General features: G+C 46.0%; 2 protein-coding genes across 2 annotated transcripts in view; both read left to right on the forward strand.

Moving 5' to 3' along the window:
* The first annotated feature begins 1,939 nt into the window (after nucleotides 1-1,939).
* Nucleotides 1,940-12,304, forward strand: ZNF514 (zinc finger protein 514). Its single transcript, XM_060116982.1, has 6 exons — nucleotides 1,940-2,567; nucleotides 4,330-4,418; nucleotides 9,295-9,421; nucleotides 9,731-9,826; nucleotides 10,048-10,102; nucleotides 12,208-12,304. The coding sequence occupies exons 1-6, from the start codon at nucleotides 2,432-2,434 to the stop codon at nucleotides 12,302-12,304; spliced, it is 600 nt and encodes a 199-aa protein (XP_059972965.1). The 5' UTR covers nucleotides 1,940-2,431.
* Nucleotides 12,305-25,171: 12,867 nt separating this feature from the next.
* Nucleotides 25,172-27,391, forward strand: part of MRPS5 (mitochondrial ribosomal protein S5) — a 31,732-nt gene continuing 29,512 nt past the window's right edge. The window contains exon 1 of the mRNA XM_060117205.1: nucleotides 25,172-25,378. Within this exon, the coding sequence (XP_059973188.1) occupies nucleotides 25,321-25,378 (58 nt within the window). The 5' untranslated portion in view covers nucleotides 25,172-25,320. The remainder of the gene's footprint in view (nucleotides 25,379-27,391) is intronic.

Raw genomic sequence — 27,391 nt, forward strand, 5'->3', positions numbered from 1 at the left:
GGAGACAGCTTTGCTTGTCTCATTTTACATTCTTTCTGATCTCTGGGCCCTGGTGATTTATCTCCCATGGAATGAAACAAGGAGGGGAACAAGTAGGCACAGTCCCTTTGAGCAGCGGCGGCATGCCTGGCATGTCCGCAGCTTGCTCTCAAGGCCGACCATTTCCCACAACCCTGGCCATCTGTGCCACCGGAAGTGCTGGCAGAAAAGTGAAACAGATTGAAAGAACAAGAAAGGAGAATGGGGACTTCCCTGGTGGTGCAGTGGTTAAGAATCCGCCTGCCAATGCAGGGGACATGGGTTCTAGCCCTGGTCCGGGAAGATCCCACATGCCGCGGAGCAACTAAGCCCATGCACCAAAACTACTGAGCCTGTGCTCTAGAACCCGTGAGCCACAACCACTGAGCCCGCATGCCACAACTACTGAAGCCCGCACACTCTAGGGCCCGTGCTCTGCAACAAAGAGAAGCCACTGCAATGAGAAGCCCACGCACCACAACAAAGAGTAGCTCCCCTTGCCGCAACTAGAGAAAGCCCACACGCACAGCAACGAAGACCCAACACAGCCAAAAATAAATTTATTAAAAAAAAAAAAGGAGAGTGGACTTTTTGCCCTGATTTAATAGGTTATTCTTCCTTGAACCCCTAATTAGGGTCTATAAATCAACTTCTCAGTCCTCACAAATCCCCTCTCTGATTGAGGAGTGCCCCCAGAGAACCATTGTTTTAATATCCAGACCGTTTCACCATGTCTTTTAGGTCCTAGATGATACACATTTCCAGAAGAGGAGGGAGTCCAAAGCCCTCCCTTCTTTGAGTTCACCCTTTGCTGAATCCAAAACCGGGGGACAGTGGGAGAAAGACAGACAGGCATGTTAACAGCCTGTAGAATAGCAGTTAGTAGCCTGCAATTGATCTCAGGTGGCCTCGGCCTGCAGCGGCTTGAAGCAGGATTTCGGTTTGTAGCCAGAGATTGAAGTTAGGCCGTGGCAGTGAGAGTGCTGAATCCTAGCCTCTAGACCACCAGGGACCAGTGGCCAGTGACAAGGCCCTGGCCCATCAGCTGTGTAGAAATGAATTTCCACATAGAGTCAGAAAGTAGTGAAACAAAGTATTTATTAGGAGGAAAAAGGGTAAGTGTGGATAGGCACACAGGTGAGCTCATAGAGAGGGTCCTGCCCCTGTGGTAGTTTGAATCACTTTTATGGGGCATTTCTTCCACGTTTCCTTTGGCCAATCATCTTGCTTTGCCTGGTTCTGAGTTTGTATTTGGTATATCTCAGGGTCCTCTCATGTGTGTGCATGCACCTCTTAGCCAAGGTGGATTCTAGCGAAGAGGCCTATGGGTAGGTTGACATCCCCTACTATGTGGTGGCGGCCCCTCCCTTTTTGACCTTCAAGGAGCCTTTCTGCGCATGTGTAGTCAGGAAGGTCTCCTTGACCTCGAGATGAGAAGTAAGCGGTCTCTTATCTGGGCAGGGCTTAGCTTCTCTTCCTTCCTGCTATTTTGGCCCCTTCCAGCCTGGGATCCATCTATCTCCTGCCTCACCATGGGCCATCAGATCTCCTGGGCACTTTATAAGAAATACACATGTCTGGAGAGCCTCCTAGAAATTCTTATTTGGCAGATTAATGGTAGGGCCCAGGCTTTTTAACAAATCTCCAGTGACTTCTGTTGAGCAGCCCCAAGCCAGGCTCTCCGGCCCAGGTACTAAAGGCACTCCCAATATGGGGATTGCTTCCGGTTCCCTGCCTGTGGCCGGGAGCAGGGTGAAACCTCCATCCACGTAGCTGATGCCCTCTTTCCCCACCCGCAGCTGCGGGAGCACAGCACCCAAGAGTCCCCAGTTGCCAGGGCGCAGGCGCTGCTGGGTCCCGCCCTGCAGCCCCGCCCCACCGCGTGGCGGCCGGTCTGCGCAGGCTCAGGATGGGTCTCGGGAGGTGGGGCTGGGGCTGAAACCCGGGTGTCCCTTGGATCTTTGTGGGTTTAGCGACTCCTGGCGCGCAGGCCTGACCTGGGCACCGCGCCCCGAGCCCGTGACACAGTGGGGAGTGTCCCTTCGTGTGCCCGCCTGCGAGGGGCTGAGGAAGCCTGGAGCTGGGCGCATAGTTGCGGGGCCGGTCGTTTCCCTGTGAGGCTCTGCCCAGAATCCCTGCTGCCTCCGGGCAGTGGAGGAGCGGGCACCGAGGTCGCAGGTGTGGCTGTGGCCGTTTTTCCTGGTGCTCTGCGTGAGAGCTGGGTTCCAGAGCCTGGTCCCTAGGAGGAGAGCGGCGGAGCGGAGCCCGTGGGCGGAGGCCGGGCGCATGAGGGGTCTGGGAGTGGGAGCGGGAGAAGAGCATCGCCCGCTGCGCGCCGCTGGGAAGTGGACCCGGGTTTGACAGCCCTGCTCTGGGCGCTGCGGGTTGCCTGGGCGTCGCTGCCGGAGTGGGAATGCCTGGTGTCACCCAGCTTGCTCCCCGCTCCCTGAACCCCGGGAGGACCGCAGGGACCCGGCCGAAGGACAGAGATTTGGACCTAGTGAAAGGACATCGCTCCTTAGCACCAGCTATGGACTCCACAGCATCAGGTTTGGCTCTCGAGGGTGCTGCGGGCCAGGCCCCTCCTGGGGGGTTAGTGCTGGGTCGAGGAGGAGGGCCCTAGGAAAGGGCCTGGGAATCCCACTGGAGAGGCAGAGCCAGCAACCGCCTTCCCTGTGGCGGTGCCTTCCAGGCTAAGCAGCGTTAAGTCCCAGCATCCAGAGACCATGGAGGGCATGGCCATGGGAGACTTATCCTAAAGGACAGAGGGGAGAGCAGGAGGGGATCTCTTCCTGCTGTGGCAGGGAGACGGCAATAAACCTGTGAGGGAGTGGCCCTTGGCCAGAGATCAGAGGACAGTGGGGCCATTTGGAGCCTTGCCACCCACTTCCTTTATTACTTCATTAAGTAGTAATGTTCTTCCGGAGCAGCTGGGTACCAGGTCAGCAGTGTACACGGTGGACACCTCCTGTGACCACCGTCCGCCCCAGTGTTGGGGAGAGCGCAATCCAGGTGACCCAGGAGATTTTAAGCCATTCCTTTCTTAGTTTAGAATCTCCTGTCCTTCACCAAGTGGGCATTTTATTTTATTTTTGCTGCGTTGGGTCTTCGTTGCTGCATGCGGGCTTTCTCTAGTTGCAGCGAGCAGGGGCTACTCTTTGTTGTGGTGCACGGGCTTCTCATTGCGGTGGCTTCTCTTGTTGTGGAGCACGGGCTCTAGTCGCACGGGCTTCAGTAGTTGTGGCACGTGGGCTCTAGAGAGCAGGCTCAGTAGTTGCGGTGCATGGGCTTAGTTGCTCCGCGGCATGTGGGATCTTCCCAGACCAGGGCTCGAACCCATGTCCCCTGCATTGCCAAGTGGGTTCTTAACCACTGCGCCACCAGGGAAGTCCTGGGTGGGCATTTTAGTTCTTCAGTGCACATGCTCAGGGTCATAAAACTGGCCAATGACAGAACTGAGCTAAATCTCTGGGACTCTCACCCGCTCCTTTTTCCTGTATGCCTTGTGGTCTATAGACCAGCAGCACAGGCTTCCCCTGCAAGCTCTCTAGAAATGCAGACTCTCACGCCCTACCCCACATGCCCTGAACCAGTCTGTTTAGCAAGATCCTCAGGAATCCATATGCACATTAAAGTTTGAAAAGTGCTGACCTATGCTATACCATGCTGCCTGCCTACCTCCCTGCTTTTGTTGGTGGTGGCCTTAGCCACTTCTCTGGCATGTTTGGGGTTAGTTTTTTGTTTGTTTGAAGACTTTAAAAAGAGTATGATACAAAGGCCTATAATAGAGGGGCTCTCAAAATACACTCTAGAGACCTAACGGTGCTTAGAACATAGAGGACAGCTTCTCAGGAAGAGCTGGCCTCTGCGTTGCTTCCCAGGGATAAGGGGAGAGGTGTAACTTCTTCCCCAAAGTCCTATATCCCTATGTGGCCTCGTCCTAGGCCTTATTTTGTATTGTTAACTTGTCTTATACCCTCGGGTTACATTAAAATTCCTTGAAGTTCTTATTCACGTTTATATTTTCAAAAGGCCTAGTAAATGACCTGCATATTGGAGGCCCAGGAAATAACTCTCTGATACAGTGGCCAGACTGTGGTCACACTTCAGCTACCTACAGCTTGCTGTGGCCTATGGATAGGTGGGGACCTCACGCAGCTGTGTACAAGGGCAGCCTCTAGCCCGTGCGTCAGCTCCCTTTGGCCCAGCCTTGTCCCCAGAACCATGGAAGTGACACACTGACTTGGGGAGTCTGGGAGCTGTAAATCTCATGAGGGTTAGCCTTCCTTATGGCTCCTTTTACCTTCCTAGTTCTCCCTTCTCAGGACCCTGCTCTTCCTCCAGAGAGATGCCCAGGAGAAAAGGGAGCAGCCAGCTTATGCCTGAAAACCAGGCCCCAGGTGAGTTGGGGTTCTCTTAATTTTTCCTCAATTGCCTGAACTATGGATAGTTTTGCCTCCTTTTCTCTGGAGCCTCCTCGTTTGCCAGAGGGAACTGACCCCAATTCCTGCTCTGCAGGAGGCCAAGCCCATCAAGGCTTTTGCTGGCCTCCTTGCGCCTTGCCCAGGGCCCTCTCCTCTCTGCTCAGGGTGCACTCACTCAGATCCTTTGGTTTATTTCTGTAACGGGCACTGTGGTGAGTACCAAGAAATGTGAGAGCACCCTGGCCCTGAAGGAGATGTTACAGCCACAGAGGGGAGAGGACCCGGGATGCAGCCCCAATCACAGTAAGGATGTGCGTGGTTTGATGGCAGATGGAATGGCACAGACACGCCTTTCCATCAGAGTTTGGGAAAAGGAGAACCAGCCTGTGCTGGAGAGGTTGGGGAAGGTGCCTGGAGAAGTGGGGACAAGGAGTTTCTGAGGGTTCGGACAGGTGAGGAGGTCATTTGAGGCGGGACCCCTGTGCAAATGTTATCTTCCCGGATTAGTGTGGCAACGCACTTAACTTCACTGCTTCTGGCTCCGTGACCTTGGATGAATCACCTAAACTCTCAGTGCCCTGGTTTTGCCAACAGTAAAATGAGGATGATAATCATGTTGATGATAATGATGAAAATAATAAAAGCTATTATTTGCTGAAAACCAAATAGGCATCAGGAACTAGTCTACACAATTTATTTATACTAATTAATTTCATCTTTAAAACAGTCCCATTTTGCAGAATGGCAACTGAGGCACAGAGAGGTAACCTGAGGAAACCAAGGCACAGAGAGATAAAGTAACATGGTCCTGGTTATCTAGCTAATGATGGGGGGAGCCAGTTTCAGATCTGGGTTGTCTGGCTCCAGACTCAACCACTCAGTAATACATCCACCTCATGTAGTTGTTGGAGTCTTCTGGCAAATGGAGTTGCCTAGTCCTTGTCAGCTTCAGTTGTGATGGGGATGAAGGGGTTAATGGTGACTGACTGTAGAGGTGGATTCAGGTTTGGCTGTAGGAGGCTGGATGTGGAGGGAGAACCAAGTGGAGGGCTGTGAACGCCAGCCTGCATCGTTTCCTATCCATTTCCTATCATCCAAGATGGTGGTTTAGTGGGATTCTGGCTTGATAATAGACATTTATAATTAGTTTTCTAGTCAATAGGGGAAACCCTCACCAATAAGGAATTCTCTCAAGTAATTAGTAGAGTAATAAAGAGCTTAAACCTCTTTGGCCTTGAGGTACACCATTCAGAGCTTCATCTAGTTGTGCTGTGGGAGCAACAGCCCCCAGCTCTCACTGGCCCACAGTAATGAAGTGTGTTTCCTCTGTACGTTACCTGTCAGTAGTGGGCTGGCTGTCACTCTGCTCCATACCCTCTTCACTCTGGGATTCAGGCTGAAGGATCAGCCCTCCTCTGGGGTGTGCCGTTCTTGTGGCTGGGGGAAGGTGCAGTGTGAGGCTCAGGAGACAGCTCTCCAGGCTTCTGCTGAGAACTGGCACGTGCTGCTTCTGCTCACAACCCATTGGCCAGAGCAGGTCATGTGGCCATGCCTAATGTGCGTGAGGTGGGAAGTATAAGCCTCCCATAGTAAGGGGCCCAGAGGGAGGGGCAGTAAACATTCTGAACAATTACACTGTCTGTTCTCTTGCTCACAGATGTTCACTTCCCTCCCTCCTGCACACAAAATTTCTCCCCAGGGGAGATAACCCAAAAGCCCCATCAGAGCATCAGGATTCAAGTCCTGGATGGTGTGATATTTTGGACATCAGGTCTGGATATTTCTCCTCTGGATATGGAGCTCTATGAAAGAAGACAGGCTGCCTGAATCCATATATCCCACATACAGTGGAACAATGGGGCTGGATAACCACAGTAAACACCCCTGTTCAGAAAGGGGAACCATGGGAGGAGCCCAGCAGTCCCTGGTCTGTAACACTTATGAAATTCCACTGGGCAGAGTATGCATATGGCTGATTCACTTTGTTGTGCAACAGAAACTAACACAGAATTGTGAAGCAGTTATACTCCAATAAAGATCTCTTTGAAAAAAAAATTCCACTGGGCAGACTTGGTGAGGACCTTGGCCTTGGGAGTGGGGAAGTCTTTCGGTTAGATGCGGGGGTTCTGCTCCCTGGGTACAGCTCCCCAGTCCAGTGTTCCCCTTGGCTCTGGGCTCTGCCCTCCAGCAGTTCCTTCCTTTTGCAGTATCCCCCTCGGTCACATATGAAGATGATGTTGGAGAATAAACTCTTTTGAGGGCTAAGCAGCTTTTTCATTCTGCCTGGGTAGGTTGATGGCCCAAGGATTGTTTCAAGTCATGAACATTGAGTGTGACTCTCAGAAACTCGACCAGCTTTTTGTGTACCTCCTTCCATTAGCTCCCTGTGTCAATAGCTTTTCCCACAGTGCTTGTTGAAATATGCCCCTCTCTTTAGACTTAATTGTGGAGCTTTTGGGGTTTCTTTGGGAAAACCATACCTTTAGTCACTCTGAACAGATTGGTCCCACTGAAAGGATTTACTGGGAGCCAGCTGAAATTAATAAGAGGTTTAAACAAAAGGTTTGACAATCACACCCATGATTTGGTCCTTGCCATTAGGCTGAGTTTTAATCATCCTTTGTCATGCAAAAGCCATATTTATTTTGTCTTTGACCAGCTGGAAATGAGAATTGGTTAAATCTCCAACCCTGCAAGTCCTGGAATTTCTGGACACTTTCTTTGGCCTTCCATTTTTATTTTGCAAATCAGCAAACTCTTGAGCTCATTTTTTTTTCCTGTAATACTGTCAAATGACAGTGCCAATGACAACCAACTCATACTACTGATATTGTTTCCCTCCTCTTTTTTTCTTTTCTTTTTTTTTTTTTTGTGGTACGTGGGCCTCTCACTGCTGTGGCCTCTCCCGTCGCGGAGCACAGGCTCTGGACGCACAGGCTCAGCGGCCATGGCTCACGGGCCCAGCCGCTCCACGGCATGTGGGATCTTCCCGGACCGGGGCACGGACCCACGTCCCCTGCACTGGCAGGCGGACTCTCAACCACTGCGCCACCAGGGAAGCCCTATGTTTCCCTCCTCTTTTCGTAACATCACAAGCTCATGCTTGCATTGTTCATTTTTCAAGTTACTGCAGCAACAGCTTTACCCCACAGTTCACCACCAAATTACATGGGTTGCCATCTTGCCAATAAGTTTCCTCACTGCCTGGCCCTGAAGACAGTGTCACGTATTTTAGGCTTTTTGTCATGGCAGAACCCTACTTGGAGTACCAGCTTTTTTAATGAGTCAGTTCAGGCTAGTTATGCTGTGATAACAACAGCAAACCCTGAGAGACTTACACCAGCAATGGTTTATTTCTTGTCCACATTACACACAAGCTGTGGTTTTGCCCCACGTCTTCACTCGGGGATCATGTGCTGTTCTCAAAGCAGAGGAAAAAGAAGCAATTGCAGAACCTCCACTGACTCTGAAGGCTTTTGCTCATTAAGAAGCTCATGTCACTTCCTTCACATTCCGTCTGCGAAAGCAGATTATTTGGCCACACCTGAGTCAGTGGGATAGGAAGATCTATTTTGTAGGGAGGGCCAATGACTATTTTGAACAAATAGTATAATCTATCACAAGAGGTTACTAAAGTAGTGAGTTTTCCACATTTGATTATTCTGGACTGCCTTTAACTTAATATAAAATTGTTACTTTGGGGCCTCCCTGGTGGCGCAAGTGGTTGAGAGTCCGCCTGCTGATGCAGGGGATACAGGTTCGTGCCCCGGTCTGGGAGGATCCCATATGCCGCGGAGCGGCTGGGCCCGTGAGCCATGGCCGCTGAGCCTGCGCGTCCGGAGCCTGCGCGTCTGGAGCCTGTGCTCCGCAACGGGGGAGGCCACAACAGTGAGAGGCCCGCATACCGCAAAAAAAAAAAAAAAAAAAAAAAAAAAATTGTTACTTTGGCTTATTCTATGGAAACCTTAGCATCCAAATGGGATTTGACTTTTTAAACGTTTGGGGGGGAAAGTAACAGTACTACCTTCACTTATCTGCTTTATAGTTCATAGTTGATGGATTATTGTACAGTGTAAGTCAAATGAGAGTGTTGCTGTTATAGTGACAGGATAGTTCTGGTTGGGACCCACAGAACGGTTGTACCTTGTGGGGACCTGAGATCCAGGGTCTCACTCTCAACTTTGCACATTCAGGAACTGAAAAATGATTAGGCTTTGGGGGAGAGGATTTATGTTAATCAAACTCACAGAAGTCTTAACTGATTCACTATAAGGCCACTTGATATACTTTCAGTGAACTGTGTGCTGGCAGGCTGTTTTGGGGATAAGTTATTCTAAGCCCCAAATGATTTTATTTGGCCTTAGCAACAGTTGTCATTGAAATCCTAGGTCACAAGTTTCAAAAATACTTAATTAGAAAACTACTGATACCATTGCATTTCAGAATGCAGAGCATGAGTTTGTTACTTCTAATTGATTCTATTTAAATGTCACTAAATTGAGAGTGAAACCTTTTGAAAACTGAGGAAATGGATTGTATTTCTCTCTCCCATATAAGCAGAGTGTCTCTGTAGGCCTGATTCTCCTGAGACCCCGATTACATTTCTGAGCAGCTTGATGTTGACATATGTGGGCACTGGGTGGGATGCCAAGTAGTAAGGATGACACAATCCCTGGAGCAGCTTAAAATATTTTTGAGATGATAAAACCCAGAACGGGGGCATTGCGATAGCTAGGAAGTCTCGGAATCCCTTCCTGTACATCCTGAGGTTCTACTCAGACACCAGTCCACTCTCCTCCCCAGGGCCGTGAGTGTGCTCCCCGAGGGTGCAAGAGTGTCTTCTGTGTTTCAGGACCTGATGACATTTGAGGATGTGGCTGTGGAATTCACCCAGTGGGAGTGGGGGCAGCTGGACCCTACTCAGAAGGACGTGTACCGGGAAGTGATGCTGGAGAATTTCAAGAACCTGGCCTCCCTGGGTGAGCTCAGCTCCTCCAAAGCCCAAAGCCTGCCCATCATGCCATCTTGGTGTTTAAAAGCTAGGGGTGTCTGGGCCTGTTGGCTGATTTTTGCCCTGGGATTCTGGAATTAGACATTTACGTTCTCTTTGGGGCCCAGAGATACAGTATTTCTACTCCTTGCTCCTAGGAAAAGTCCCACTCCGTCTGAACTCAGAGTAAGAGGTTTCATGACTGCTCCTGATACTTCACAGTGCTTATTCTTTGGAGGCTGTCTACAAGCCTTGACCTCTGGCATACACAGTCGTGATCCTTTTCCTTTCCCACCAGGGTTTCCAATGCCCAAACCGTATGTGATCTGCCGCTTGGAGGAAGGGGGAGAGCCCTGTCTGTTGGAGAGAGAAATCTCAACAGGTGCCCCCGCAGGTGAGTGAGTTGGACCAAAGCAGATAATAAGGCCCAACTGAGAGTGGGAGGTTCCCCTGAGCCCTTGGTCAGGGGGCTTTTGTTTGAAAAGGTGAGGTCACTCGCCAGGAACCCTCAACACCAGTATTTTGAATACCTGTAGGCTTTTGTAATGTTTTCTGGTGGGAAACGAAGAGATGTTCCTTTTCTTCTCTAGTGTTTATATTTCCCTTGTTACCTAGGTCTGCCCACCCTTCAGGGTTCTTGGGGCTGTGCATCATCGCTAGATGTCACACGGTCAGTATTAGATGGAATCTAAGGATCAACAGATGTAAGTGCCCAGCAATCCTATATCAGCAGGGCTAAGAGAGTTAGCAAGGGACCAGACTGAACAGTTAAGTAGCCTAGAAATTAAAGGGTTACTGGCAAGGACATCCTGATGGATAAAGTTAGGAAGATCAAGGTGAGGACACTTTACGCTTGGTTAAGCTAAGCTGCAACACAGGTAATTCCGGGAACAAAGACGACTCCTTACTAGCTGTTGATGGAATCTCTTTGAAACTGTTTATTCCTAGGTGATCTGAGAGTACCCTGTAGGCTCCACCCCTTAGGGTAGAATTCTGGACACAAAGCTCTCCTGACTCTCATGTGTAGCCCAAGCATAGTGGAGGTGACAGTCTGTGTCAGTGTCCATCTCTGAGGCAGAATCAGCCTCAGGCCAGAGCTAACGCTCCTGAAAGCAGGGCTCAAATCCTGACAGCACAGGCTGGGCCACGTCATGGGAACCTAAAAGAGAGGAGAGAGAGGGAGGATGCTGATCTCCTCTATTTAGTACTCTCTTGATCTTGTTTCCTTCCAGAATGAGGGCAAGGGTCTGACGTCTGGATCTAGTCTCATCATCAATATCTGTCTGTTTACAATGTTCTGCACACATGGCTGTGTTTCAGACTCTCTCGGGGAGCTCGATAAACATGCATATCCCCAGGAGCCACACAAGACCTACTGGCTCAGAATCTGGCCTCTGGGAGCCCTGGTTAGGCACTGCCAGTCATTTTACTCTTCAGAAGGGTCACTATTATTGTATTAGCTTTCTGTTGTTGCTGAAACAAACTGTCACAAACTTAGCGGCTTTAAGCAACATGTTTATTATCTCACAGTTCATAGGTCAGAATCAAGCATGGGTCTCACAGTGTTACAACCAAGGTATCAGCAGGGCCGAGTTCCTTTCTGGAGTGTCTAGGGAAGAATCTGTTTCCTATTCCTTTGGGTTGTTGGCAGTACCAATTCCTTGTAGTTGTAAAACTGAGCTCCTCATTGTCTTACTGGCTGTAAGCTGAGGGGCGTTCCTAGCTTCTAGAGACTGCTACATTCCTTGGCCCCTGGGGCCCTTCCTCCACCTTCAAAGCCAGAAATGGTGGACTGAGTCCTTCTCACACCACATCTCTCTGACTCAGCCAGGAAATGTTCTCTGATTTTGAGAACTCTTGTGATTAGATTGGGCCCACCTGAATGATTCAGGATAATCTTCCCATCTCAAGGTCTGTGCCCTTAATCACATCTGTAAAGTCCCTTTTGCCATGTAAAGTAACATATTTATATGTTCCTGGGATTAGAGCATGGAAATCTTTGGTGGGTAATTATTCTGCCCACCACAATTACATACAGTAATATAATACATGGCATATGTATATTATATAATACATAATAATGTGTGGTGTGGACTGAGGTGTTGAGGGAAGATTTTGTGGAGGGCATCTTCCTAACCCTCCTCTCATCTTTACAATCTTTGGACTTATCTTGTGTCCTGCAGTCCAAACACTGTTCTCTCAGGTTTTCCTCATCTCCAGTCACCTGCTTATCTTATTCTTGACACCTCCAAAACTTTCTTCAGACATACACCATTCTTGGAAGAAACTGTGCACCTCTTTTAGATATTATTTTATTTATTAAAAATTTTTTTAGAATTTTATTTTCGGCTGCATTGGGTCTTTGTTGCTGTGTGCGGGCTTTCTCTAGTTGTGGCGAGTGGGGGCTACTCTTTGTTGCGGTGTGCAGGCTTCTCATCGTGGTGGCCTCTCTTGTTGCGGAGCATGGGCTCTAGGTGTGTGGGCTTCAGTAGTTGTAGCACGTGGGCTCAGTAGTTGTGGCTCGCGGGCTCTAGAGTGCAGGCTCAGTAGTTGTGGCGCATGGGCTTAGTTGCTCCATGGCATGTGGGATCTTCCCGGACCAGGGATCGAACCTGTGTCCTCTGCATTGGCAGGTGGATTCTTAACCACTGTGCCACCAGGGAAGTCCCGAGATATTATTTTAAAGGTTAATTATCTTACGTCTATTATAGGACTTTACTTCCTCTTGGCACATGGAACAGGTAATAATAGACTGTCTTTCTTTTTTTTCCCCAGACTGGGAGAGAAGGCATCAAGCCAAGGAATCAATGCTAAGTCAGGGAATTTCCAAAGAAGAATTATTCCAGATAGCATCAGTGGAAAAACACATTAGAGATGAACTCTGGTCCTCCAAACTGAAAGCAACTTGTGGTTGTGATGACCAGTTAGAGATGCATCCAAAAAAGCAGGAGAGACATCTGAAAGAAATGTCATTCACTCACAAATCTACTACCACCCTTAGGAGAGATCATGAGTGGAGTGAATTTGGGACAAGTTTAGGTTTAAGATCAGTCCCTGTTAACCAACACAGTGTTCTCATGGGAGAAGTATACTATAAATGTGATACAGATTTCAGAGAGACTTCAGGGAGAAATAACTCTCAGAGAACCCATCCAGGGAAGAAATCTTGTAAATGCAATGAATGTGGGAAGTTGTTCCATTTCCAGTCAGAACTTAGGCGCCATCAGAGATGTCACACTGGAGAAAAGCCCTATGAGTGCAGTGAATGTGGAAGAGCCTTTGGTCATATTTCATCCCTTATTAAACATCAGAGAACTCATACTGGAGAAAAGCCCTATGAATGCAGCGAATGTGGGAGAGCCTTTAGCCAGAGTTCATCTCTTGTTCTACATTATAGATTTCATACTGGAGAGAAACCCTACAAATGTAATGAATGTGGAAGGGCCTTTGGTCATACTTCATCCCTTATTAAACATCAGAGAACTCACACTGGAGAAAAGCCCTATGAGTGCAGAGAATGTGGGAGAACCTTCAGCCAGAGTTCCTCTCTCATTGTACATTACAGATTTCATACAGGAGAGAAACCCTACAAATGTAATAGATGTGGGAGAGCCTTCAGCCAGAGTTCCTCTCTCACTCAGCATTATAGATTTCACACTGGAGAGAAACCCTACAAATGTAATGAATGTGGAAGAGCCTTTGCTCACACTGCATCCCTTATTAAACATCAGAAAAGCCATGCTGGGAAAAAAACCCTATGAATTCAGACAATGTGGGAACGCTTTCAGCTGGAGTACACACACCACTAAACCTCAGAGAATTATATATATATATATATATATATAATATGAGTGTAATGTATGTGGGAAGGCTTCTGGTCGGAGGACCTGTCTCGTTAAACATCAGACAGGACATACTAAACTGAAGCTCTGTTAATATCAAGAGGGGGAGTGGGCTTTGGTCACAACTCCTCCCTTATCAAACACCAGAGAATTCAAACTAGTAAGAAACTATGTGAACGTAATGGATTTGGAAAGGCTTTAGTTAGTGGACACACATTATTCAACATCAGACAATTTATACTGGGGAGAAGCCTTATCTGTGTAATGAGTATAGCACAGCCTTCAGTTTTTATTCCATAAAAACCCCAGGTAACCATACTGGAGAGAAACTCCTCAAGTACGGTAAAAGCTGTCAGTAATACTTCTCTTCTTGCCTTACTAAGCATCAGGAATACATACTAAAGAGAATCGCTGAGAAAGCAGTAAATGTGGGAAGGCCTTCAATCACAGCACATCCCTTATTAAGCATCAGAGAATTCGTTCTTGAGAAAAACCCTGTGGACATGGTGAATGTGGGACAGCCTTCAGCCAAACCTCCTACCCTTATAAACATCAGCAAGCTCACCCCACTGGTTAGAAACCCTGGGGATGTAATGCATGTGGGAAAGGCTTTGGTGGATGTTCTGCCCTTTTTGCACATCAGAGAATTTGTACTAGAGTGACTCTCTGGATTTTGTGAAACTGGGAAAGCCCACTAGCCAGAAGCCAGAACTACACATATTGTATAGTTCCCTTTATATGAACTCCACTAGTAATAATGTGTGTCCTCTAACTAAAGCCTTTCCAAATCCAAAACCCTCAGCATACATTAAGGCTTCACCCAAAAGGGAAACCCTGGGAGCTTAATGAATGTGAGGAAAGTTGGTTCATAAAGCTAGAGCTGAAAGGAAGCTAAGAGACCACCTAGTCTGGTGATTCCCTACCTGCTGGGGGTTGTTTTTATAACCATTTGTGTTGCCTCCCCATCCTGTTACTGATGGGAGAGGGGGTGCTGTGTGGGTGAAGGCTGAGGAAGGTGGAGGCACCAGTGACCTAGCCCAGCCATACTTTACAGCTAAGGAATCTGAGGTTCGGAGAGTGCCACGCCCTGGGCTATACACCTAACTGCTGGACTTCTTTCCTCCTGGTTCACGGCTATAGTTTGGGGATTGAGAGACTGAAGGCCTTCCCTGCACAAAAGCTCCATGCACTTGTTTCTCTGTAATGTTACTTTTATGAGGCAGTAGAATACTCTTATTAAAGTTTTTGTGAGCAAAAAGCAATTTTAATAGATCTTGACGCTACTAGATTTGGGATTTTTGAAATAAAAAAATTTTAAACATCAATTAAAATATGGGTATTATTAAAATCAAAACCTCAAAAACATTATCCTATGTGAGAGTAGCGAGATGCCAGGGACCACATAGTGTATGGTTCCCTTTATATGAAATGGCCAGAAAAGGCAAATCTTCAGAGACAAAGTAGATCAGTGGTTGCCTGGGGCTGGGAGTGGCAACTGGGAGTGACTGCCGATATTTCAAGGAATCTCACTGGGGTGGTGGGGCTCTCCTAAAACTGGATTATGGTGATGGCTGAACAACTTGGTAAATTACTAAAACTCACTGAAATGTGCAAATGAAATGTAAATTTTATGGTATGTAAATTATACCTCAACTGTTTTTCAAAAATCAAATATACAGACATACCAACTATTGCTAAACCAATTTTCCTATCTCGTCTGTTACTTCAAGCCATCTGAGTGTCTTTGCTATCACTTTCTATTTTCTGTAATGGTTATTCCTAAGCTTACTGGGTCTCAAATTCATGGCATGTTGTCTCTGCAACCTATGTGGAGAAGCCAAGACCAAGAGCTGTCATAGGCCAGAGGAGTCTTGACTAAAGGAATTAACTTGCACTAAGGACAGTCGTTCAAACACTTAAAAGTCCAGATGAGGTAGCTGAGCCCAGAATTCAGGGAACCAGCTCAAAGTGGGGCCATGCAGATAAGCAGGATCTAGGGGTACAAGAGGTTGGCAGGGGGGAGTAGGCAGGTAGAAGGCACAGGAGGCATCTGGACAGCTAAGATCACGATGCCAGCCTAGGAGCCTGAAAATCATGGGAAATTCTTCCCAGAGGTTCAAAGTTCACAAGCAGAAATAGCACATATTTTACATTAGTAGCAGCTTAGTTTGCTCTGTCACACATCTTTTCCCTCCAGTGCCCTTCTCTAGCCCCCGCCCAGGTCACTTTATGTACCTGGATACCTGCAACAACTTTGTAGCTGGTCTTTGCCTAACATTTGTCCCTTCCTCTTTTATCTCGGCCACGTTAACCACTCTCATCAGTGTGCACCCATTCGCACCCCTGAAAGCCTTTGTACTGCCTGCAGGATAAATGCTCGCCTCTCAGTTGAGCATTTACTGCCCTCTTCAGTCTGCCCTAATCTCCTGCTGCTCCTGACAAGAACCTCTATTTCAGAAAAACTAGCTTGCCTGCCATACTTAAGACATGCCTCTGCACTTCCCAGCCTGGGCCGTTCTGCTCAAGCCGTTCCACCAGCCTGGAATGCCCCCTCCACTGTCTAAAGCCTAATAATCAGTCAGAACCCTGTTCAAAGGTCCACTCCTTGGGGAATAATTCTCTTGAACACTGATGAGAAGTCAGGTCTTATTCATTTGCAATTGTAAAAGCATTTGTTGTATCCATAAGTATTTTAAAATGAACAATATATAGATGGGGGTAGTTCTTATCACTGTCTTGATCTATTTAAGTCACGGGGTTGTTTATCATCTTGCCACTTTCTTGTCTCCTGAACCAGATTATCAGCTGCTTCAGGTCATTTCTCATACTTCCTCTCAGAAATGAGCACCCAGTAGGTCCTCACTAACCATGTATTAATTTGAAAAACAACTTGTATTGCCCAAGTTTTCTCAGTGCTCTGACTGCACAGTTTCTACTAGATGAAAATCTTTCCTTCTAGAACACTACCAATCAAAGATTTTCTTAGAAAAATACTACATTGCTCCTGTAATTATTTTTCAATTTCAAATATAGATTAGCATTGTTCCATCTTTTGGGGTTGTTGTATGCGTATATGAAAATTCACTGCTGTTTTATTTTGTAGCACTACAATGACTTCTCATTCCAGCTACCCAAAGGTGGGCCAAACTTCACAGGTTAAGGAAACAGTCACCCACAAGACTGCTCTCACTTTAGATACCAGCCATGAATTAGGGGTCCCTAAGTCACCCTTCTGACTATCTGGCTACAAATTTGGGAGTTCCCACTACTCTTTCAGACTTGGTAATTCTATATAACTACTCTCAGAACTCAAAAAAGTGCTGTATTTATTATGATAATTTTATTATAGCAAAAGGATACAAATCAAAACCAGCCTAAAGAAGAGACACAGAGGGTAAGGTTTGGGAACAGCACAAATGTGAGGCTTCCCCAGGAACACATTACCCTTCTGGCATATTGATGTGTAACAACAATACATAGAGTGCTTCCAGGCCAGGAAACTCACCTGAGCTTTGTTGCCCAGAATTTTTTTTGGGTTTCATTACGTTGGCATGATCAATTGACCACACAGTTGAATTCCATCTCCAGTGCCCTCCACCCCGAGGTTGGGCTGATACCATGTGGCTCAAAGCCCCAACCCTCTAATCACTTGGTTGATCTGTCAGGCATGGCCAGTCCCCATCTTGAGTCATCTCATTTGAGTGAACTAGGGGCCAACCACGAGTCACTTCATTAGCATAAACTATCAGATATGGTCCCTGGGGGGGTCACTATGAATAACAAAGATATCCTATCCCTGGGGGGGGTCACTATGAATAACAAAGATATCCTATCACTCAGGAAGTTCCAAGGATTTAGAGGTTACCTCCTAACACACACTCAAATCAATGTAAAAATGCTTCTTCAATTATTTTTCAAATAAGTCATAAACATAAAGACTGTACTTTAAACATTCCTCATCAAATAATTGCAATATACCACTTCTGCTTGCAGACCACTGGCAAGAACTTGAACATAGGACTATGGCTGATGGCAAGGGAGGCTGGAAATGGAAGTGTTTGTCCTGGGCAGCAATGGGGCCAATGAAAATTGGGGGATTCTATTACTAAGGAAGAAGAGGAGGATGGATATTGACAAATGACCAGGAATCTGTGCCTGAAGACCCCAATACTTCAAAGCCATTTGGGAATGAGATCATATCCATGATCCTCTCTGGGTCTCAGTCTTCTCCTCTGTAAGATGAAGGGCTTTGCACTTGTGGAAATAAATGAAGACTACCCAAATGAGAAGAAACAGGCTGTTTATTCAGAGCTTGCCATAGCAAAGGATCAGCCACTATCACCTGCACCTGGCAGAGACCCAAAGGCGTGAAGGGATTAAGAAAGCTTTACGATGAGCAGAAAAAAAATGAAAGCTTCAGGTATGCCCTGACTGGAAGTTGTCGGCATGGGAAAACTGGAGGGGGGCTAACTCGGAGCAGGATATCTTATGTGATTGGTTTGGGCAGCATATTTGGTTTTCTATGTTTGTTTCTAAGTTGGAAGTGAGGGCAAAGAATGGGGGGAAGTAGCAGTCATCTGGCTGTTCTGAGCTGATTGCTGCAGAGGCTGTGGTCTGGCATCCAGGCTGGTTGCTGCAAAGGTGTGGGACAGAGTTCTATTGTCATATAAGGTGTATCCATTGTCCATTGGTATATTTAGTCCCTCAGTTTTCCCTTTTGGTCACTTTCTGGCTTGAGAGAGGCTGACCAATTCAGAGATGCTGGAGAGCTAGACCTTTATGGAGGATTGTTTGGTTGTCTCCATAGTAAACTTATCATGAGATCTTTTTGATCTTTTTGTTGTTGTATCATCATGGCAATCAGATCTGATGAGAGAGAAGCTGTGCAGAAGCATTGAGTCAAGTAGTGTTTTCTTTAAGGTGATGTACTGCCTGTTCTACCATGCCTGTTTCATTGAGCCAAGTATAGCAATGCCCCCATGATTAGTCAGTAAGAAGTTTAGTGCAAAGCAATCGCCCATAACTACTTGAGCCAACGAGCTGAGACAAAACTACAGATCTTCAATCTAGGGAAGAGGTGCTGTCATAACTTCTGGCAGAGTTAGTGAGTCATAGGTCTCTTATAGTCTTTTTTGTCTCCCACCATTGGAAATACTGCTCTGATTGTTCACATAAACAATGGGTCAGCAATTCCCCAAGGCAGAGTGCATGAATAATTAAGGGTGGCCACATTTTGGAGCTCTTGCCTGGGTTGGAATTTCCAGCACTGGTGATTTATAAAGTTAGGATTTCTATATACAGTTTTGGGATGCTATTCCTAAAGTGCATGAAGTTTTAGTCTGAGGAAAACGAGACCTGTTGACCTGGTTACAAAGGAAGTAGAATCCAGTAAGGGCACATAGAGATCCAGGAAAAAAGTCTTTCATGACATGAGATTGGAACCAAAGCCTCACATTAGCTCTGCTATATATTTGGATCCCTTTACTGTCTTCCAGCTGATAAGTAACTGGCCTACTACCCTAATGAAGGTTGTTGAATTCAAATTCAGAATTACCTGGATTCTGATCAACAGATTGTGATAATTGGCTCTTTTTCTGGGAGAGTGGGACACTAGCAAAGTCACAGGTTGATTTGTTTAAGGTCATTTGTCCCTGTAGGTGCTAATGGAAAAACCACTGGCTTTAATTCTCTCTAGTCTCATTTGGTGAGACCAGAACCGTTCATATATATTTATCATGATGGTCTGCCAATGGATGGCATATCCAGCAGTTGGTGAGATTTAGAGTAGTGGCTACTATTTAGGATAATCTAAGAATGGCATTAGAATGAGTATGCTCTGGGGACTTCCCTGGCGGTCCAGTGGTTAGGACTTTGCCTTCCAGTGCAGGGGGTGCGGGTTCAATCCCTGGTTGGGAAGCTAAGATCCCACATGCCAAAAAACCAAAACATAAAACAGAAGCAATATTGTAACAAATTCAATAAAAGACTTAAAAAAAAGAATGAGTACGCTCTGACCTAACAGTTATAATGAAGAGGGAAGAGAAAGAGAAAACGGGTCATTACGGGTGGATGACAACCAGGAATCAATAGAAATGAGAAGAATAACTATAAGCAAGCAGATGAAAAACAAAACAAGACTTTTTTTGTTTTGTTTTGTTTTTTTTGTGATACGTGGGCCTCTCACTGACGTGGCCTCTCCTGTTGCAGAGCACAGGCTCCGGACACGCAGGCTCAGCGGCCATGGCTCACGGGCCCAGTCGCTCCGCGGCATGTGGGATCTTCCTGGACCGGGGCACGAACCCGTGTCCCCTGCATCGGGAGGCGGACTCTCAACCACTGCGCCACCAGGGAAGCCCCAAGACTTTTTTTGAAGTATAGTTGATACAGTATTGCGTTAGACAAAACGGGGCTTTGACACAGGTCTTGGTCTGACATCTTGGGCAGAAGCTATCTGTCATCTGAAGTCATCTGTTTATTCCAAAGGTCTTTGGTCAGCTGTATACTTCTGAAGACCAGCTGCTTGTAGAGCATCTGGGAGAATCCTCAGTTTGAAGTCCTCTACTGGAATAGGCTTCCAGTTGTGTCATTTCGGAAATTCTTCTTTAGTTGTAAAATATGTATTGAAGAATTGACCCCCTGGAGTTTCACTGCTGTATTTGTTAACAGTACCCAATAAGGTTCAAGAACAATTTTTCTCTGATGTCTCAGACAAAAATCTCATGGTTGAAGATCACAAAGAGGCTATTTAGGAAGATGCTGTGGGAAGATGTCCTTAACCTGCTGATGATAGGACTGGGTAGAGTACATGAATCCCTTGTAATATTTTGCCATGTCTGCATGCAGCAGGGTAGAGTCTAGTATTGGAAGTGGAATCTCTAAATAAATGGGTTCAGTTCTTAGATAACTGATGTATCCCCAAGGGAGTGAACCATATGGCCATAAGGGCTTCTGGGAGTACCCTTGGCCAGGGAGCTAAAGGGTTTCTGAGATTTTTGCTAATTTTAAGTTAAGGATGTCATTGATTCCTGTAAAGTGCGTGCTTTGATCACCTGATATAAAAAATGGGATGTGATAGGTTGGATACACAAAATCAAGCAGCTTTTAGTAAGGACTATAGCTTTTCATAGCAACTAAATGCTTCAGTCCATCATAAAAATAGACATATTAAAAACTAAAACACATTCCCATTTCATGAAGGGTAGGAGCTGGATAAAATCCATCTGAAGGTGTCCAAGGATCTTGGAGGCTTTGGTTCCAGGCCATGTCCCACCTTTAGTTTTGTCAAGATTATGATTATAGGTGACACGTGACCTAAAAATAACCTGTTAAAAAGTTTTCTTTTTAAAATTTATTTACCAATGTTAATTTAAGATTGTAACCAATTTGTATCATGATGTGTAGTTTCATGGAAAAATTTAGCTATCATCTGAAATCATCTGGCACACCAAGTGGCCATCTTGGGAGCACCAGTGATGATCTGAGTGAAGGTTACATTTTTAAACATTCTTCTTTTTCAGAATCAGGGGCTAAACATTGATATTCTATAGTGGCCTCTCTGAATTCCTCCAGAGATTTATCCTTTGAGGGTTTAGTTAGGAACCTCACCCTGGTCAAGCTGCTTGTCTGGCCTAATGATCTGCTAGTGCATTTCCTTCCACTTCCATATTATCTCTTTTGTAGAAGCCTCAGCCCTTATAATAGCCACCTCTCTAGGAAACAGGAGTGAATCCATAAGTTCTTGTTGTCCATTTTTGATGGGGATTTTAGGAGAGGTTAGGAAACCTTCTTTGTTTCAAAGTATCTCAAAGTCATGTTCTGATCTCAAGCATATCTCCTATCTGTGTATATGCTTACCCTCTGGTCTTTGGCCAGTCGACTAACTGTATATAGTAAGTGCAATAAGTTCTGCCATCTGGGCTGATTGTAACTCAGGTAGAGGACTACATTCTAAAGAGAACTTACATTAGTGACACCATATCCTTCTTGATAACCTTTGGTTTCATATTTGAGATATGCTTCATCAACAAAAAATATTAGTTCAGAATGCTTAATTGGAGTCTAGTAAATCTGAGCAAGGCACAGAAAGTTTCCTAACTAAGGTAAGACAATCATGAGGTTCTCCTTCTGTTAGGGGCAGGAGTGTGGCAGGGTTCAGGATGCTGCAGTAGTGAACAGAAATGTGAGAGGGAGAGAGTAACAGAATATAACATAATAAGATGTTAATTAGCAGGCTGACAGTGTAAACTCTCTCTTTTCACAGATGACATGATCTGATATGTAGAAAATCCTAAGAAATACACTAAGAACCTATTGGAATAAATGAATTCAGCAAAGTTTCTGGATATAATCAGATCAATATACAAAAATCAAAAATATTTCCATACATGATCCATAAAAGAAAAAAACTGATAAACTGGACTTCATCAAAACTGAAACCTTTTGCTTGGTGAAAGACCCTATTAACAGGATGAAAAGACAGGCTACAGGCTGGGAGAAAATATTTGCAGACAACTTATTTCAAAATGTACTCCCATCTGGAATATACAAAGAACTCTCAAAACTCAATAGTAAAAGAAACCAAACAATCCAACTAGAGAGTGAGCAAACATTTCACCAAAGAGGACATACAGATGGCAAACAAGCACGTGAAAAAACATTCAAACATCATTACCTATTAGGGAAATGTAAATTAAAACCATGATGATTTATCACTACACAGCTATTAGAACAGCTTAAAAAAGTGTTTTTTAAGTGACAATTCTAAAAGCTAGTGAGGATCAGAGGAACTAGATCTCTCACACATTGCTGGTGGAAATATAAAATGGTATGGCCACTATGAAAAAGAGTTTGGCCATTCTTAAAAAACAAAACATACCTTTACCATGCAATCTCACTGCTTGGCATTCATGCCAGAGAAATGAAAGCTTATGCCCATACAAAAATATGTACATGATGGTTATATACCTCTAAGTATTGAAAGCAGGGACCTGAAAATCTATTTGTACCCCATGTTCATAGCAGTCTTATTCACAATAGCAAAAAGGTAGAAGCAACCCAACTGTCCATTGGCAGATGGATAGATAAACAAAATACAGTATATACATACAATGGAATATTATTCAGCCTTTAAAAAGGAAGGAAAGGGCCTCCCTGGTGGCGCAGTGGTTAAGAGTCCGCCTGCCGATGCAGGGGATACGGGTTCGTGCCCCGGTCTGGGAGGATCCCATATGCCGCGGAGCGGCTGGGCCCGTGAGCCATGGCCGCTGGGCCTGCGCATCCGGAGCCTGTGCTCCGCAACGGGGGAGGCCACAACAGTGAGAGGCCCGCATACCGCAAAAAAAAAAAAAAAAAAAAAAAGGAAGGAAATTCTGACACATGCTACACAAGGATGAACCTTGAGGACATTATGTTAAGTGAAATAAGCCAATCACAAAAGGACAAACACTGTATGATTCTACTTATAGGAGATAGTTAATCAAATTCATAGAGACAGAAAATAGAATGGTGGTTGCCAGAGACTGGAGAGAGAAAGGAATGGGGAGTTTGTGTTTTGCAAGATGGAAAGAGTTCTGGAGATGGATGGTAGTGATGGTTGCACAACAATGTGAATGGACTCAGTGCTCTGAACTGCACACTTAAAAATAGTTAAGATGGTAAATTTTATGTTACGTATATTTTAGCATAATTTGAAATTTTTTAAATGTCAAAAAATGCACATGAACATTCACAGCAGCTTTGTTTCGAACAGCCAAAAATTGGAGAAAAACTACATATCCTACAATGATGAATGGTGGAACAAAAGGAAGAAACTATTGATGCATTCAACAACTTGGATGGACATCAACGGTATTATGCTGAGTGAAAAAAGCCAATCTCTCTAATTCCATTTATATAACATTCTCAAAATGACAGCATTTTAGATATGGAGAACATACTAGTGGTTGCCAAGGGTTAGGGATGGTTGGGGAAGACAGAAGAGGGAGAATGTGACTCTAAAGAGAAAGCACAAGGGATCTTTGTGATGATGGTTCTGTATCGTGATTGTGGTGGTTATAGAAATCTACACGTGATAAAAATTGTATAGAACTACACACCACCCCCAAGAATGCATGTAAACTGATAAAATCCAAATGAACTCTGTGCGTTGTATCAATGTGTACAATGGTTTTGATACTGTATTATAGTTATACAGTTGACCCTTGAACAGCATGGGTTTGGACTGCATGAGTCCGCTTATATGCAATCTTTTTTTCCATAAATACTGCTGTACTACATGATATGCGATTGGTTAAATCCATGGATGCAACACTACGAATTCAGAGGGCCAACTATGGGACCTGATCACCCGTGGATTTTGGTATCCGTGGAAGGTCCTGGAGCCAATCTTCTGTGGATACTGAGAGATGACTGTATAAGACGTCACAACTGGGAAAAAGTGGGTGAGGGGTGCATGGGACCTTTCTGTCCTATTTTTGCAGCTCCTTATAAGTCTGTAATTATTTCAAAATGAAAAGTTTGAAAAAACAAGCCAACCAGAACTTGACTGCTTGGCCATGGGCCAGCAAGTTCCCTTGTGACCTGAGCTGTCCATCATGAACTGGGTGCCATCTGACCCACCAAGCCATAAAGCTGGGCACACAGCAGCACGCCATCATCAAATGGAAGTGGTATATATGAAGCTGGGCTCAAGCAGATCCTGAAGGCACAAGAAATTGTATGATTTCCTCATGACCATGGCCTCTACTCTTGCGACATTATCTTCTCTCTCCAACCCCTACCTACAGCTTCACGGTAACCTCCCTCTGACCAGTTGCCTGAAGAGGAAAACTCTTGGGTTCTGCATGGTATGCAAGCATCACCTAAAAGGACACAGCTGCACATCTCACTTTGGGAAGGCTCTGCGGGACAGCGATGAAGGGAAATCCTCTCAGTGGGCAGAACTTTGAGCAGTGCACCTCACTGTTCATTTTGCCTGATCAGAAGCACAGAGCTATACTTTTTCATGCGCTGTGGCTAATGGCTTGGCTGGATGGTCAGGTACTTGAAAGGAGTATGATTAGAAAATTCAAGGAGGTCTGACAAGGAGTCTGGGGAGAGGTGTGTCGACAGATTTCTCTAATTTGGCACAGAATGTTAAGATAATTATGTTCCACATGAATGCTTACCAAAGGGTGATCTCCACAGAGGAGGATTTTAATGAGGTGGACAGAATCACCAACCTGTGAATGTCAGTCAGCCTCCTTCCACAGAAATGGACTCGAGAACAAAGCACTAGGGATGGAGGTTACGTTTGGGCTCAGCAACATGGACTTCCACTCACCAGGGCCAATCGGGCTCCAGCCACTGCTTAGTGCCCAATATTCCAACAGCAGAGACCAGCACTGGTCCTCCAATATGACACTACTTCCCGAGGATTAGCCACCTATCTGGTTGCAGATTGATTACATCGGGCCAGTTCTATCATGGAAGGAGCAGCAATTTGTTCTGACTGGAACAGACACTGGATATGGATTTGTCTTCATTGCCCGCAATGCTTCTCCCAAAACAACTATCCAGAGCTTTGCTGGAGTTGGGTATGAATAGCTTTTTTATTTTCCTATTTATTCCCCCCTCGGACCTTCACTGAGACCCTCTCCGTGCTCGTCTGTACCTCGCACTTCTGGTTGGGAAGAGTCCGCAGCATCAGCTCCGTTCCGAGGGAGGAGGATGTCACCGGCTCGCGGTCCCGCCGCCCTGTAGATCCCGACGGTGCCGCCGGGTCCCTGGAGAGAACACCATGAGCCAGCCCTGCCCACACCGGCAGCCAGCCCAAGCCCCGCCCCTGGGTCCTAACGCGAGGTCCCCCGCGGGGGCTGTCCGAGGCTGCGCCGGACTCATCCCACTTTGCTTCCCGTCCCGACAACCCCTCACTCGGGCCTGCGCTGCGGCGCAGCCCCCTGGCATCGGAAATTCAGTCTCGGGCCGAGGTCCGCGGCCGTTGGACGGGGAGCAGTCGCGGCAGGCGGTGGGAAGGCTGCCCGGACGGAAGCGCGCATGGGTCTCCACCATGGCGGCGACGGTGCGCGCTGCGGGAATTCTACCTGTGCTGTGTGGCGCGTCGGCGGGTGAGAGCCAGGACGCTGGGAGCAGGGTCTCTGAGCGGGGCGGGAGTGGGGGTTCGCCCGGGGCCTGCAGACACCCGGGTGGAAAGAAGCGAGAGGCCGCGGGCCCGGCCTCTCACGCGCGGCTCTTGTCCCGCTGGAACCTGCTGTGTGACCTTTCGCGCGTCCGCATTCTCTCTGGGTCGCAGGGCCCGGGTCTGTAAAGTGAGGGTGGACTGGACGCGGTCCAAAGTCTCTTCCAGTTCATCAGGCCGCTCGTGCATGCTCGGTTAAAAGGGGCAGGGTAGTGGCAGGCAAGCATCGCCTTCCCCGCGGGCGTGATTCACAGGTTCATTTGGTGATGTTGATGTGGGGTTCGAGGTGGATGGCGGCTAGCGAAGCTCGAAAGGGAAATAGGCTGTCCTCCAGCTTGGGTCGGATAGGATTAGTGTCAGTTATTTTAGATTCCGGGCTGATCAGTGCCCTTTCTTAAAAAGAAGGATGTTTGGAATGTCAATAGTTTTTGCTCTTATTGTCCTCCCCCACCCCTAGTTGGTTGTTTGCAGCCCGAGGAAAGGCAATCTGCTATCCTCCAGCTTGATGTTTATCTCTAGGAACCACTTCGTAATTAATTTGATCTCTATTCTCTCTATTTTATTGTAAACCCACAATCCAGCACTCGTAATTCCGAAATCCAAAGATCTGTAAAAATCGAAAAGTTCTTTTTAGTAATTCATTTTGTTGGGAAACTTGACCTGCAATCGTCTGTAGGAAAATCTGACCTGAGCATTTTTTACTTTTGTTTATGTTGTGACCACCTCCTCCTTTTCCAAAGCCCCGATCAAATAGCACTTACCACGTGTAGCTTTCTTTCATGAGCTCTTATGTGTAGCAGGGACTGTCTTAAACTCTTTATGCTTTTTTCCTTGCTTCATCTTCACAATGCCTTTATGAGATAGATGCCTTTATTATTCCCATTTTACAGATGAGGGAATTAAGACACACAGAGGTTGAGAAACTTGTTCAAGGTTAGACGGGGAGGATGTCAGGTTTTTGCACCCACACCACCTGGCTCCGGAGCCTCTTTCTTTCTTTCCTTCTTTTTTTTTTTCTTTTTCTAGTGTATAAACTTTTTTTGGTAGTGGCTTTATTGGGATGTAATTTACATACCACAGGATTCATCTTCTTAAAGTATACAGTTCAGTGGTTTTTAGTGTATTCACAGAGCTGTGCAACCATCACCACAGTCAATTTTAGAACATTTTCATCACCCCAGAAAGAAACCCTGTACTCTTTTAGCTAGCATCCCCCCAGACCCCCATTGCCCCCAGCCCTGGGCAACCACTAATCTACTTTTTTCTCTATAGTTTGCATGTTCTAGATATTTCATATAAATGGAATCAAGTAATATGTGATCTTTTGTGACTGGCTTCTTTCACTTAGCATAATGTTTTCCAGATTTGTCCATGTTGTAGCATAAATCAGTACTTAATTCCCTTTTATGGCTGAATAATATTCTGTTGTGTGTATATACCACATTTTGTTTATCTATTGAGCATTTGGGTTGTTTGTACCTTTTGGCTATTATGCCTTATGTGGCTGTAAATATTTGTGTGCAATGTTTTTGTATGTACACATATTTTTATTTCTCATGTGTATACACCTTGGAGTGGAATTGCTGGATCAAATGGCGACTCCATGTTTCACTTTTTGAGGAACTGCTAGACTGTTGTCTAAAGTAGCTGCACCTTTTTACATTCCCACCAGCATGAGGATTTTTATTTCTCCACATCCTTGTCAACACTTGTTATTTTCTGTCTTTTTGACTGTAGTCACCCTAGTGGGTGTGAAGTGGTACCAATTTGTGGTTTTGATCTGCATTTCCCTGATGACTAATGAACGTCTTTTTTTGTGCTTCTTGTCCATTTCTATATGTTCTTTGGGGAAATGTCTATTCTAATCTATATCCTTTTTTTTTTTTTTTTTTTTGTGGTACGCGGGCCTCTCACTGCTGTGGCCTCTCCCAATGCGGAGCAC

Source organism: Mesoplodon densirostris, chromosome 14, assembly GCF_025265405.1.
Source record: "Mesoplodon densirostris isolate mMesDen1 chromosome 14, mMesDen1 primary haplotype, whole genome shotgun sequence".
NCBI lineage: Eukaryota > Metazoa > Chordata > Mammalia > Artiodactyla > Ziphiidae > Mesoplodon > Mesoplodon densirostris.

Bases quoted from the DNA above. Each gene is read 5' to 3' on its own strand.
- ZNF514 (XM_060116982.1), top strand. From the start codon at position 2,432: ATGCCTGGTGTCACCCAGCTTGCTCCCCGCTCCCTGAACCCCGGGAGG. The intron at 9,422-9,730 runs GTGAGCTCAGCT...CTTTCCCACCAG, and splicing joins CAAGAACCTGGCCTCCCTGG to GGTTTCCAATGCCCAAACCG. The intron at 10,103-12,207 runs GTCAGTATTAGA...TTTTTTCCCCAG, and splicing joins TCATCGCTAGATGTCACACG to ACTGGGAGAGAAGGCATCAA.